At 43.1% G+C, this 13,001-nt stretch overlaps 1 protein-coding gene across 1 annotated transcript in view; it reads left to right on the top strand.

The window, feature by feature from the left end:
- Window positions 1-12,660, top strand: part of rab27b (RAB27B, member RAS oncogene family) — a 20,193-nt gene extending 7,533 nt beyond the window's left edge. The window contains exons 2-6 of the mRNA XM_060038990.1: window positions 6,241-6,412; window positions 7,255-7,343; window positions 7,909-8,012; window positions 8,643-8,766; window positions 9,164-12,660. Of these exons, the coding sequence (XP_059894973.1) occupies window positions 6,260-6,412; window positions 7,255-7,343; window positions 7,909-8,012; window positions 8,643-8,766; window positions 9,164-9,350 (657 nt within the window). The 5' untranslated portion in view covers window positions 6,241-6,259 and the 3' untranslated portion in view covers window positions 9,351-12,660. The remainder of the gene's footprint in view (window positions 1-6,240; window positions 6,413-7,254; window positions 7,344-7,908; window positions 8,013-8,642; window positions 8,767-9,163) is intronic.
- The last annotated feature ends 341 nt before the right edge of the window (window positions 12,661-13,001 follow it).

The raw sequence follows: 13,001 nt of genomic DNA, 5'->3' as shown, positions 1-13,001 counted from the left end.
CATTCATGTGCTAAAGTGTCAAATCACATGGTGTCCACTCTTCCCTCTACTAGTCTGGTCTAGCTGACGGTGATGACAGTGATTTGAATAATAACTTTATTAATACACCTGTCACCACTTATAAAGAAATTATTCACCAAAAGTACAGATGTATCAACACCACCTCTGTATCAACCGGCGTAGCTACGCCCTCGGTCCCTATACCACCGGCGTAGCTACGCCCTCGGTCCCTATACCACCGGCGTAGCTACGCCCTCGGTCCCTATACCACCGGCGTACCTACGCCCTCGGACCCTACACCACCGGCGTACCTACGCCCTCGGACCCTACACCACCGGCTTAGCTACGCCCTCGGTCCCTACACCACCGGCTTAGCTACGCCCTCGGTCCCTACACCACCGGCGTACCTACGGCCTCGGACCCTACACCACCGGCTTAGCTGCGCCCTCGGTCCCTACACCACCGGCGTACCTACGGCCTCGGACCCTACACCGCGGTTGGTTAATGACTCGCTGAGGTTCATATATCATGTTCTTTTCATCGACACATCATCTCGCATTATAAAGATCACCAGTTGTCACGGAGCTAATGGTTTTAGCTGGGTCACCGGCGCAGAAGCACGTGTTCAGGATGTTTATGATCGGGTTTTAAATCCGGGGTGCTGTGGTTGTACACTCTGTAATCGACTGGTAAGGTCTGAATCGTGTGATGCAGGCAGCCCGCCTCCTCTTGTCTTCTTTGTCCTCCTCTGCTCGGGATGGATTCATCATTGGTTAACTTACGGGTCAATTAACAAATCTGACACACTAGATCACACACATGTACACACACACACGCGCACACACACACCCGCACGTCTTTATATGGACTGAAGGAAGGGTCAGGGGTCAGGCTCCAGGATTCATGTGAGCATTGTGTGGTCTCACACCGTTCACATGTTGGTTGTTCCAGCTCCAGGGCTCGACCCTGATTCAGACCATTGATGTTCGGGTCGCGCCCTAATGTCCCTAATGTCCTTACCTTCTACCTGGAGCGCGTCTGTCAGCAGAGGGTTTGTGTTGTTTATAAAGGGGAAGGGACAGGCAGGGACACAGACATGAGAGTGGTGTTGTTCACCAACCTGGCATGGTGCCTTTGTGCCAGATCTGCTGGTGATTGGTTTCTCTACGCTGAATCTGTGTATGACCGTATGATGAAAATCCGGAGTTTTCGTTTTTAATTGAGTACTTGCCCTTACCTTACCTCCTGTATCCTTACCTCCTGTATCCTTGCTCCTCCTACTGTAGCCCCTCCCCCTAGCACCTTGTTGTAATCCCTCCTCTGGCTCTCTTTCCCGTCTGACCTTTGAGTGGTGGTGTCTGCTGTTTCTACAGATGTCAGCCACCTCCCTCCCTGTTGGCACCCACTGCTGGTACCCCAGTAGCACGCAGAGACAGAGCACGCAGAACCAGAATACACAGAGATAGAGCAGGCAGAACCAGAATACACAGAGATAGACAACACAGAACAAGAACATACAGAGATGGAGCAGGCAGAACAAGATTACACAAAGATAGAATACGAAGAACTTCAATACGCAGAGATGGAGCCTGCAGAAACAAAATACATAGATATAGGACATGCAGAACCACAATACACAGAGATACAGCACGCAGAACCACAAAACATAGAGATACAGCAGGCAGAACCACAAAACACAGAGATAGAGCACAAAGAACCATAATACATAGATATAGGACATAGATAGCTTGATTATATTAAACTAGAATTCAAATGTAGAATACAGAGAGCAAGAATACACATAACTAGAATACATATAGCTAGAAGAATAGCTAGAATACCCAGAACTTGAGTTGAAAACAATCACTTTACAGTGCACATCAATAGAGCGGTGCTTTGTGATGACGGAGACACAGAGAAAGAAGAGTAGAAAGCAATAGATCTGAGTAGAGGCTGGATGCAGGGTACCTCTGGGCCTGACCTCATTATTGTCATGTTAATGGTCAGTCTTGTCTATCCTAGCGCTAAACAAATTATGTCTGGGCCTTTTGGACAAGGTCCGGCTGATCACAGATCAATAGCCATCCCTGGCAGGGTAATTGATTGCAGAAGCTGAATAAGTGGATTGGTAATGTCAACGTGGGTCTTGACAACGTCCCTCAGACTGCCGGTCAGATCGGCTTCAGATCACTTAGCACGGGCCTTCAGGGCCCAACAGGTGACCTTCTCACCCCACCGGAGCCATTTGGGTCTCTGTGTTGAGGGACCTTTGTGTTTGACCTCTTTGGGTTATTTCTCTATCTTGTTTGGAGTGATGGGGGACCTGGAGCTGTGGAACACAACAGAAAGAGCACTGGGACCTCTCCTGATTACAATCAATAGTAACGAAATCTGTGGAAATAACATGAGTACACAAGCTGGGAGTGTATGAATCAGTACGAGCCAGCGAATCGAGTAGCCTCATGTGAAAATGTGAGCCCAATAAATGTTCAAAAGTCGACAGTATCGGTCTGATTAGTTGCAGCCCTCAGACCATGCATGGATGAGTGTGTGTTGCCTCCTTGATACTTAGCTGGGTCCATTGTGTGTAACGTGTGGGTTTGTGGCTGTGGAACATCAGAATGACGTCCAGTGTCTCCGCTCCTCATCACGGGACATATGCTGTGGTACGATGGTTTTCCTGTCTCCTCTCTCTTCTTGTCTCCTCTCTCCTCTTCATTTTTTCTATCATCTCCCCTATCCCCTTGCGTCCTCTCCTCTCTCCTCTCTCCTGCTCTCACCTCTTGTCTCCTCTCCTCTCTTCTCTCCTCCTCTTGTCTCCTCCCCTCTCCTCCTTTCTCCTCTTGTCTCCTCTCCTCTCGTCTCCTCTCATCCTCCTCTCCCCTCTCTTTTCTTATCATCTCCTCTCCTCCTCTCTCCTCTTGTCCCCTCTCCTCCTCTCTCCTCATATGTAAACATGTTCTACTCTATTTTACTCTATGTACTTGTGTTCCCTATTCTAATATGTTCTACTCTACCATTATTTATACTAACTGTATACTATACACTTAATTCTACTCTACTTTATTCTTTACTCTGCACTCTGTCCTACTCTCCTTTGTTCTTTGCACTTTGTTGTACTCTCCTTCCCCTCATGCTGTTGCCGTGGTAGCCAGGTAGCGGTGGAGAGTTGTGTTCATGAAGCCAGAACGCTCTGTGGATAAGAAGGCCTGGAAATACACATCTGTCTCATTAGTGCTTCATGTTAGGCCATACGATTGTACTGTGAAACAATAGCTATGAAACAAAAGTATGGCTAGGCAAAACAGATATAGAAAATTGTGCATGAAAAATGTATGTAAAAGAAAACTGTTTATAAAGATGGACAGAATACTACCTTGGATCCCTGTACAACATGGTGTGGTGACTGTCAGTGTATCACCTGTCAAAAGTAGCATGTTGGATACAAACCCTTGACCACAGTCTCCCAGTATTCTATGTAGGGTCCAAATTCATCACCCCTGACTCTTCTTTGTACAACTATGTAGACATTTGTGAAGAGTGTCGAAAGACAGAAACAGCAGCAGTCTTGGATTTTGAGTGAGTCATGTATTTCTTTAGTTGAATAATTAGGTTAGTGTTTGTTTATTCAAAATATTTCGGCAACCCTTTTAACCTCACACCTCGATCATGCTAACCTGGTAATGGCATCAACGGCTATAAATAATGGTTCAAATAATTATTTTCATATTAGATAACTTTGCATATGTCCTTGGCTTCAGCTTCAGCTTCTTTGCAATCTTTTCCTTCGTTTATTGGTTAGCTTCTCTTTATCTCATTGGCTAGCTTTACTTTAGTTTCTTGGCTAGCTTTTCTTCAACTTATTCAATAACTTGTCTTTAGCTTCTTGCCTAGCTGATCTTTAGCTTATTAAATAGCGTGTCTTTAGCTTCTAGGACAGCTTTTCTTTAGTTTATTGAAAAGCTTGTCGGTAGCTTCTTGCCTAGCTGATCTTTAGCTTATTAAATAGCTTGTCTTTAGCTTCTAGGACAGCTTGTCTTTAGTTTATTGAAAGCTTGTCTTTAGTTTATTGAAAGCTTGTCTTTAGCTTCTTGTCCAGTTGGCTTCTTGGCTAGTTTGGGGGCTGTGTGCTGTGTGTGTCTTGGCTCGCCTTGCCCTCCAGTCCTCTGTGTTTCCCGGGAATGAGAGTCTCATGACTTCAGCGTCTAAATATATAGCTACAGGCTACCCACACACACGCACACGCTCACGCACATGCACACGCACATCGCATCACACGCACGCGCGCCAGGAACTACAGCTTTCACACAATACTGCAATATTACATTTAATTGGTGAAGAGTGTTTATTCAAGAATGGTAGTCATTGCTGTGAAAATATCTTTACAAAAACGGTTTAATTTTTTTCATCTTATATCAGGATATTAATAGTATAGTATCAATATATCAGCCAACTGTACTCTCAATTCAAATCCACTTACTTTAGATTGACATGGAAAATACATTTGAAATATACACTTTGTTTCTACAGCACAGACTGCCTTTTATATTTAACCTCATCACTCACTTGAAATCATGCATTCACAAACACAGATGAAATATTAATGTGCACTTTATGTGTCTCTGTCTTTCTCAGATACGTATCATCCTCCTCTCTGTCTGTCTGTCTCTCTGTCTCTCTGTCTGTCTGTCTGTCTGTTTCCAGAATAAACATCCATACATTAAATGCAAAGAGCACACAATGTCGCATAAACATCATCAGACTATAACCAGTAAACAGAATATATTACCATTTTCAGTAAAAGTTGAATATATATTCACATGTCACACTTCTATGTGGAAAGTGGTGTCTTTGGCCAGTGGTAGGGCAAGTGGGGGATCCTATTGATTTGTCCAGTCTAAGTACTAAGTACTTTGAAAGTCCTAACCTGTAACCACTGCACTAGCAATGAGGAGGATTTGTCCTGATTCAGAAATGTGTAAAATACATCATAATAGTAAATATTGAGATACTCTTAATTAACAAAGTAATCATCTTTAAGAAATGCGTCATAATGTTAAATAATGTTCTTTAATAAAGAGCAGAGAGTATAGCTTGTATGTGATGAACCACTTAGGCTAATTATCTATATGTACTATCGTACACACTGTCCCCCATATTAGGGTGGACACTGGGATATACTTATTAGGTATGATATATATTTATTTTGTAGTTTGTAATACAATGCCCAAGGATTATCCCTGCTGTAAAACATAACTTCTAGTAATAGTAGTATTTGTACCTCGGTAAATGAGAACAACTGCATTCTCTACATTCAGTATACCAGGCATAGTTGGCCCCAATATGTTTGGGATGTTATGTCACTTTGTTTCAAGTAAATGGCTTCAAGATTACCTTTTATTTGATTGGCTTTAAGAGATGAGGGAATCATAACATTACATAGCCAATCACTGCTGCTTCTTACTATGTCCGTAAGGTACCAACAGAAGAACAATATCTTTATTCCCCAAATCAAATCAGTCTGGGAATTGGCAGACAGGCGTAATGAAATCCCCCTGTGCCCTTTTGAAAGCACAATAAGGTTAATATCAAGGTGGCTCCATAACTCTGCTGTTTTGTGGACAGAAACATGGTGCATGCTCATAATTTCACAGAGGGGAAGTCTAATATATTAAAGGAGTATTCCTTTAAGATGTGATGTGAGAAGATAAATAAGAGATAAGTTAAGGTATCTCAATGAATGGAAAATAAAAATCTGTAAATTACTTGCAATCTCATGTCCTTTCAGTCTACGATGTCCTCCTGTTCCTTCAAGCCCATTTGAATGGGTCCACACCACCCATTAAATCCATGTTGATTATTGGATTTTGGATCACTGTTTAAAAACTCACCCAGACTTTCACTGTACTAACCAACTCACGATGGTATTTTGCTCAATCCTCAATAATTTAATAGTTCAAGCTACAAATGCAATCATTGTGACAGTTACACAACATTGCACTTAACTGTTGCCAGTTGATTCCCCCTCACATGTCTATTGTGTCTTAAAGAATCGCGCTGTGTGTGTGTGTGTGTGTGTGTGTGTGTGCGTGTGCGTGTGCGTGTGCGCGTGAAGGTTCACCCTGGTCCCCACGTAATCCCTTTCTTCTGTGTGTATGTGTGTTGTTGTGAATTTTTCCTCCGGTCCATACTACTTCCATTGTACTAAATGTGTGTGTATGTGTGTGTGCTGTTTTGCAGGTTCATCGCACTCCTAATTATGACGGATGGGGATTATGACTACCTTATAAAGCTCCTTGCTCTGGGGGACTCCGGTGTGGGGAAGACCACCTTCCTCTATAGGTACACCGACAACAAGTTCAACCCCAAGTTCATCACCACAGTCGGCATCGACTTCAGGGAAAAGAGAGTGGTGAGTTACCGCATCCCTTCCCAACACAAAAGTGCAGCTAGCTAAAATATGTTTTTCCCTAACCGCATGAAAGTGTTGCCCTGGTGTAGCGTTGTCCTGGTGATGCGTTGCTCTGGCGATGCGTTACCGAGGCAATGTGTTTCCCTGGCGATATGTTGCGTAGCCGTGGTGATGCATTGTCTCAGTGCCCTATTGTTTGCCAGCTCCTGTAATAAAATGTCCTTTGTTATAATGGACATCCCCGGAATGACGCATGTGTGAGTGCGTGTGTGAGAGATGATTAAAATGAAAAAAAAAAACGGGGGAAGACAAAATGGCGAAACAAAAATAAAAAGGAAATTGAAATGAAAAGATAAGTGGACAATTCAAATAGAGAGAGAGACAGAGAGAGAGAGACTGAGATAAAGCAGATACTTGAACAAGACAGAACAGACAGAGAGAGGAAGTTATCGTGTTGATAAGAAAAAGAGCGACATCGAGATGGGGATAGAGAAGGAGAAGAGAAGAAGAGGTGAGAAAGAAAAAAGAGTGAAGAAGGGGATGAAGAGATCCGACTTGCCAGACCTTGTGAAACATGTCTCGTGGTAGGGTTTCAATCACGTGATCTAAAGTCCAAAAAGCATGAAATCTTAAGTCCCTCCCATCATCTTGCTACTTCTTGACCAAACATTCTAGAGTTACCAAGCAACCAGTTGTTTTTATTCTACCTGGAATGGTGGAAAAGCACCAAGATGGCTGCCTGGGGTGAATGCCTCCTATTCTACAAAGTTCCTCACTTCAGGTCTATGATTGATCGAGGGGGGGTCAGGTGGTCTCTGATCGGTCTAGTGCTGTCTCCTCAGGTGTACACGGCCTCCAACCCCAATGGGACCACCGCGGGGAAGACCTTCAAGGTCCACCTGCAGCTCTGGGACACAGCCGGCCAGGAGAGGTAAGACCCCCACCGCCCGTCATCATGACGCCAGCTCCCCCCCTCCAAACCAAGAGGAGTCCGCCAGTGGCCACTGAGGTCGATTGTCCAATCACAAGGCCGAGCTCGGCCGCACTACAAGTTAACCAGAGTTAACCTGTCCCCTCGTCCTGGACCTGGACCGGTCAGGGGGGACTAGGTTTGGGTTTGGGTGGATTCTCCATGGTGATCAACAGGCTCACCTGTAGATCACCAGGCCCACGATGTATGTAACAGCGTGAGTTTAACATTTAGAGGGAGCAATCTCAGGCGATCATCTCAGAACCTGTTGGGATCAGGTTCTCCTTTAACTAGAAAGTAAACAAATGAAACATAATAATGATCAACACAATAAGATGTAGAGAAACAATAAAAAAAAGGCCAACATCTTGAAAGACGTGACGACGACACACACACACACACCGACAGGCCATGTACTTGCTACAAGTATGTACTTTGTGAGATGTGATTGTTGAATTATTAATCCTGGTTCCAGTTTAGCGGAAGACTACAGGTGTGTACGTGTGTGTGTGTTTGTGTGTGTCAGGTTCCGCAGTCTGACCACAGCGTTCTTCAGGGATGCTATGGGCTTCCTGCTGATGTTCGACCTCACCAGCCAGCAGAGCTTCCTCAACGTCCGCAACTGGATGAGTACGCTCCTCCTCCTCCTCCTCCTCCTTCCCCTCCTTCCCCTCCTCCTCCTCCTCCTCCTCCTCCTCCTCCTCCTCCTCCTCTTTCTTCCCCTCTTGCAGCTTCACTTCGGCTCCCACTGTGCTACCTTTTATTTAATTTCATTTATTTATTCAAAGGACAGTGCACATAAATCCACATTTCTGTAATGTTCCATTGTTAGCCAGCAGGCATATTAGTTGTATAAGACTACAACTGTAGTCTTATGATGCTTCTTGACCTCCTTACAGTACTACATTTCTCCTCCTCCTTCTGTCCCTCATACTTCTTGTTCTTCTGCTACTAATTTCAATCTTTTTAGTACCATTACGTTGCTGACCCTTCTATCCAAAATGACTTACAGTGTGTTCAGATACATGTCTTAACGAACAGGTAGGCGTTTGAATGCTTGGTAAGCGACAGGCTTACTCTATTGTTCTGAATGCTAGGTCAGCCATAGGCTAACACGAATGCTCGGTCGGCTACAGTCTAACTCTTCTGTTCAGTATTCTGGGCCAGCCACAGGCTACTGTTTTAAATAATGGGTCAGCTACATGCTAATGCTACTGTCCTGAATGCTACGTGAGATAACGCTACTGTTCTGAATGCCAGGTCAGCTGCAGGCTAATGCGTACTGTGAGAACCCAGACATCGTGTTGGTGGGGAACAAGGCTGACCTGGCCGACCAGAGGGAGGTCCAGGAGAAACAGGCCAAGGAGCTAGCTGATAAATACGGGTAAGTAGGTCTCACGCTAACATGCTATCCCTGCAAACAAACCCCCCATGCTGCACCATGGTGTTAGCATCCAGCGCTACTGATGTGTACCCTGGTCACAAACGAGGACCTACTGTCTACTTATAGCTATACAGTAGGCCTATACTGTAGGCCTACTTAGCTTGACTGTAATAATCTTGTGTTTCTTCCTCTGCAAGACACCATACTTGGATTGCATGTCAAATTGCTGCGTTTTATCCTCTGCAGGACACCTTACTTGGATTGCATGTCAAATTGCTGTGTTTTGTCCTCTGCAGGACACCTTACTTGGTGTGACTGTAATTGTCTTGTGTAATTTGTCCTCGGCAGGACACCGTACTTGTTTGACTGTGATATGGCTGTGTTTTGTCCTCTTTAGGATCCCGTACTTTGAGACGAGTGCAGCGACGGGGGTGGAGGTGGACAAGGCGGTGATCACGCTGCTGGACCTGGTCATGAAGAGGATGGAACAGTGCGTGGACAAACCCCCCGCAGAACCAGCCAATGGCAACGGAGCAACCAAGCTTAGCCCCGCCCAGCCCAATGAGAAGAAATGTGCATGTTAGATGACATTCAGGAAACCAACCGTCTACCATCCCCTCATCCAATCACACCCTATGTTTCCCAAATTCTGGTTAGACCATTCCTTAGTCTTCTGGTTTACCGTCATGGGTTATTCGGCGGTCTGTCTACAGACCAGCTCTTATTTTGTGTTTTCTTCCCCTCTTTATCACGCTCTCCCTCTGCATTGTAATGTTACACTGATACCACTTTGTCTCCCCATAGTGGCAACACTGGGCTGTCACAGGTCAGCCCACTGAGTGGGGCCAGGACGAGTATAGTGGAGGACTGTTCCTTGGTAGCTAGCTTAAGGTCCTAGCTAGACGCTACAGCCTATGATCCATGTGTCAAGCATCTAGCCCTGAAGTGGTTTCCCCTTTATTTTCTATCTACAGCCTTTAAAAAGTCCTGATAGATGTAATTAATAATATCAGCATTGCAATCATACTGAGATGTCTCTCGCGCTATGCTCCACATGTGAATCATTTGCTTTAGGGAATTGTTTTATGGCCATTTTGTCTGAAGATCTGTCTGGTCACCTGAGCTATTGACATACAATATATATATTTTTTTTTTTGAGTTACCATAGTAACATTAGGGTGATACAACACCAGGTGGGTTGGTACCACTACCGTTACAACATGTTTATTTTCCTTGTGTTTGGATATGGGTACACTAGAATTATACCATTGAATCACCATTGTGTGTCTTGTATTGCCTTCTCCAAAGTTAAACATGTTTTGATGGCATAGACACAGCCCAGTAGAAACAAAACAGCCGATTCAGATTGCATCCACTATGGCTTCAGCACAGTAGTGATACTGCAGTTAGCTTGTAGGTCCATTGCAGGCAACGCACCAATACTGGACCATTGAGACAACCAGTATTGCTAGTAGTTGTGCTTTTCATGTCTAATGTCTAAAGGTATTATCCATAAAAAGGCCATATTATGAATTAGTCAAAGGTAAAAGTATTGTTCGGAACTAGTGTTTTGCCTTGGCTGAACTGGTTCAAGCAGAGTATTGTTTTCTACACCTGATACACCTGATGTGTTTCCTTGACATAATCAGCTTTTTAATACACATTGTTTCTAATTTAATCACACCAAGCCTCATCATACATTATCAATTTAAATATTTCATTTCTTATTCTGTCACTTCAAATAAAATAGCGGCTAATATCGCCCTTGCGGTAGCGAGCTAACACTGCGTAAATGGGAACCTGCTTTACACACCAAGTGAAGTATCGAGCAACCCACATGTAACCATCATATATTACATATATATTAAGAAGGAGATTAATCGAATAGCGTTCCATTTAAAAAGAAAATATTCATTTTGTCTAAAATATATGTTATATTATCATTATTTGATTTGTATTTTTCTCTATATTCATCCATGATTAATTTGTACTATTGTTACTGTTCTAACACTGTTAGAAGTGCTGTTTGAAGGTGTTTAGTACAACCTCAGCATCCTCTGATTGAACACCACCTAATGCCACATAAGATGGTCTGTATCATAGCTGCTGATCACCACTAGAGCAGCCATGCGTCGCTACAGAGGCTGGGCGTCACGCCCACGTGGAGGAGCAGCCGTCTGTGCTCTGTGCGTTTGCTGCTCTGGCCTGCTTTGTCCCTCCAATGGATCTAATCCAATCTAAACTCATCTAACTGTGGTTCTTGTTGCACTAGAGTGCCCCATGCACACGGCTTGACCGTGTCAGACCACATTCAAATCAAGGAAGTACTGCAGAATTACAGACCAAGAATCGGGTGATGCCTGGACGATAGACGTGCTGAGGCAAATGTTGATTTCTCATCCGATTTAGAAGGAAATTTACAACAATTATGTTCCATGATCAAATAATTGCATAGACAGACAGATTATGGACTATAGATAGGCTATGGAAAGATAATCTGTCTAATATCCTAGTGTGGTTCGATTATGCTTGTAGAAAAGCACCGGTAATCTCAAACGCTCTTAATCTCATATTACCCACGTCCAAACTATTATGTTGTCATGACAACTGCATTTTTTCAACTTTATGAATGGACCCCTGGGACCGCCCACACTTCCTGCCTTCACTCGAGACAATCTCCGGGACCAATCTGTAATCTGATCTGTAATCTTACACTTCTTTTGGAAACCTTTTCTTAATTAATCTATTTCATCCCAATATTGTCTTTTTATATATTATTTTGTCTTTTTTGTCCTAAATCACAGAAATAACATTTTCTCCAAGTACACTGTAGTTGTGGTTTACAGTTATATTAAACCGCACTGTTCATCTTAAAGCATTTCCTTTTATTTGAAACCCAAGTGTCAAGTGTGGTATATAAATACATGAGAAGTTTACATTGTTTAGAAGAGTCTTGCTGTGCCTGTATTAATGCATTCTTAACTAAAAATGCTCTTCTCTTTGTTGACATCCTTTCGAAAGGTCATAAGATGGTACATACTTCATCTCTTTATTAACAGAACCTTAGAAAGCAGTGCCAAAAGGAAGTGGATTGTGGTGTTTAAACTTTATACAGATAAGATGACAACATATATTCTGTCCAAATTCTTTCTCCGCTACGCGTGAATCCATTATGTGCTGAATTATCAAACAAGACTTTGATTTGTCCAATGCCTGCGGTTTGTGTGTGTGTGTGTGTGTGTGTGTGTGTGTGTGTGTGTGTGTGTGTGTGTGTGTGTGTGTGTGTGTGTGTGTGTGTGTGTGTGTGTGTGTGTGTGTGTGTGTGTGTGTGTGTGTGTGTGTGTGTGTGTGTGTGTGTGTTGTTTCTACTGTGTGCACCGATGCCTGTGTGTTTGTTAGGCTTGTTGCCATGTCAGCATGTTGGACACATTGAGAATGAAGAATTGTGGGTGTTGATGTTTTTAATGAATTGTCTGGTGGGGATGTAGTCCATGGTGTTCCCAATCCGTAGTTCAAATGGTGGCCCCTGTTGGCCTTTCTGGAGTAAGTCAACAATCGTAGTCAATTTTTTTTAATTAAGATTTAAATCGTAATACTCAAACACATTTTTAAACTTAAGATGTTGAGGCGGCCGTTGTTTCATGGTCACTGAACGTGAATTCAACTTTTTAATTGAGTTTAGTTTAACCTTTGACCCTGGACTCTAATCACCATTTTGTAATCTATAGATTTCTGCCAAAGAGGCAGGTTTGAAACGGTTGAACAATGACCTTGAAAGTGACATTATATTCTAATTTAAGGGAACAAATCTAGACGTCGTCCCCCATGTAATATGGTTCAGAAAGTATGCATTATTGAGTGAAATTTCAAAATAAAAGTACACCTGGAAGTTTCCTTTTCATCTGGTACTGTTTCTGTGTCAGCTACAATTATTTAACAATTTTGCATTCTGGATTATTTTTGGGGATATCTTTTTTGAATGAAAAAAAAAAGACTATTTATTACAAATTGATTTATTATGACAATTTGCTGTCTTTAAAGGGACATTGTGTAAAAATTACTCCCATCTAGTGGTACAATTGTATATTGCATTCAAACTAATAGTGCTCGCTTGTCCAAAAACTACGGTGGGCAGTATGTGCCAGAGGTATAATACTCTTTAACCTATTTGTAGGCCTATTCGGCATATTGAACCGTCGGCCTAATGCGCCTCCTTTTTGAAAAGTCGGACAAAC

Source organism: Gadus macrocephalus, chromosome 19 (assembly GCF_031168955.1).
Source record: "Gadus macrocephalus chromosome 19, ASM3116895v1".
NCBI classification, from domain to species: Eukaryota; Metazoa; Chordata; class Actinopteri; order Gadiformes; family Gadidae; genus Gadus; species Gadus macrocephalus.
Note: the sequence above shows the minus strand (reverse complement) of the source record. Positions and strands in the feature narration are given on the sequence as shown.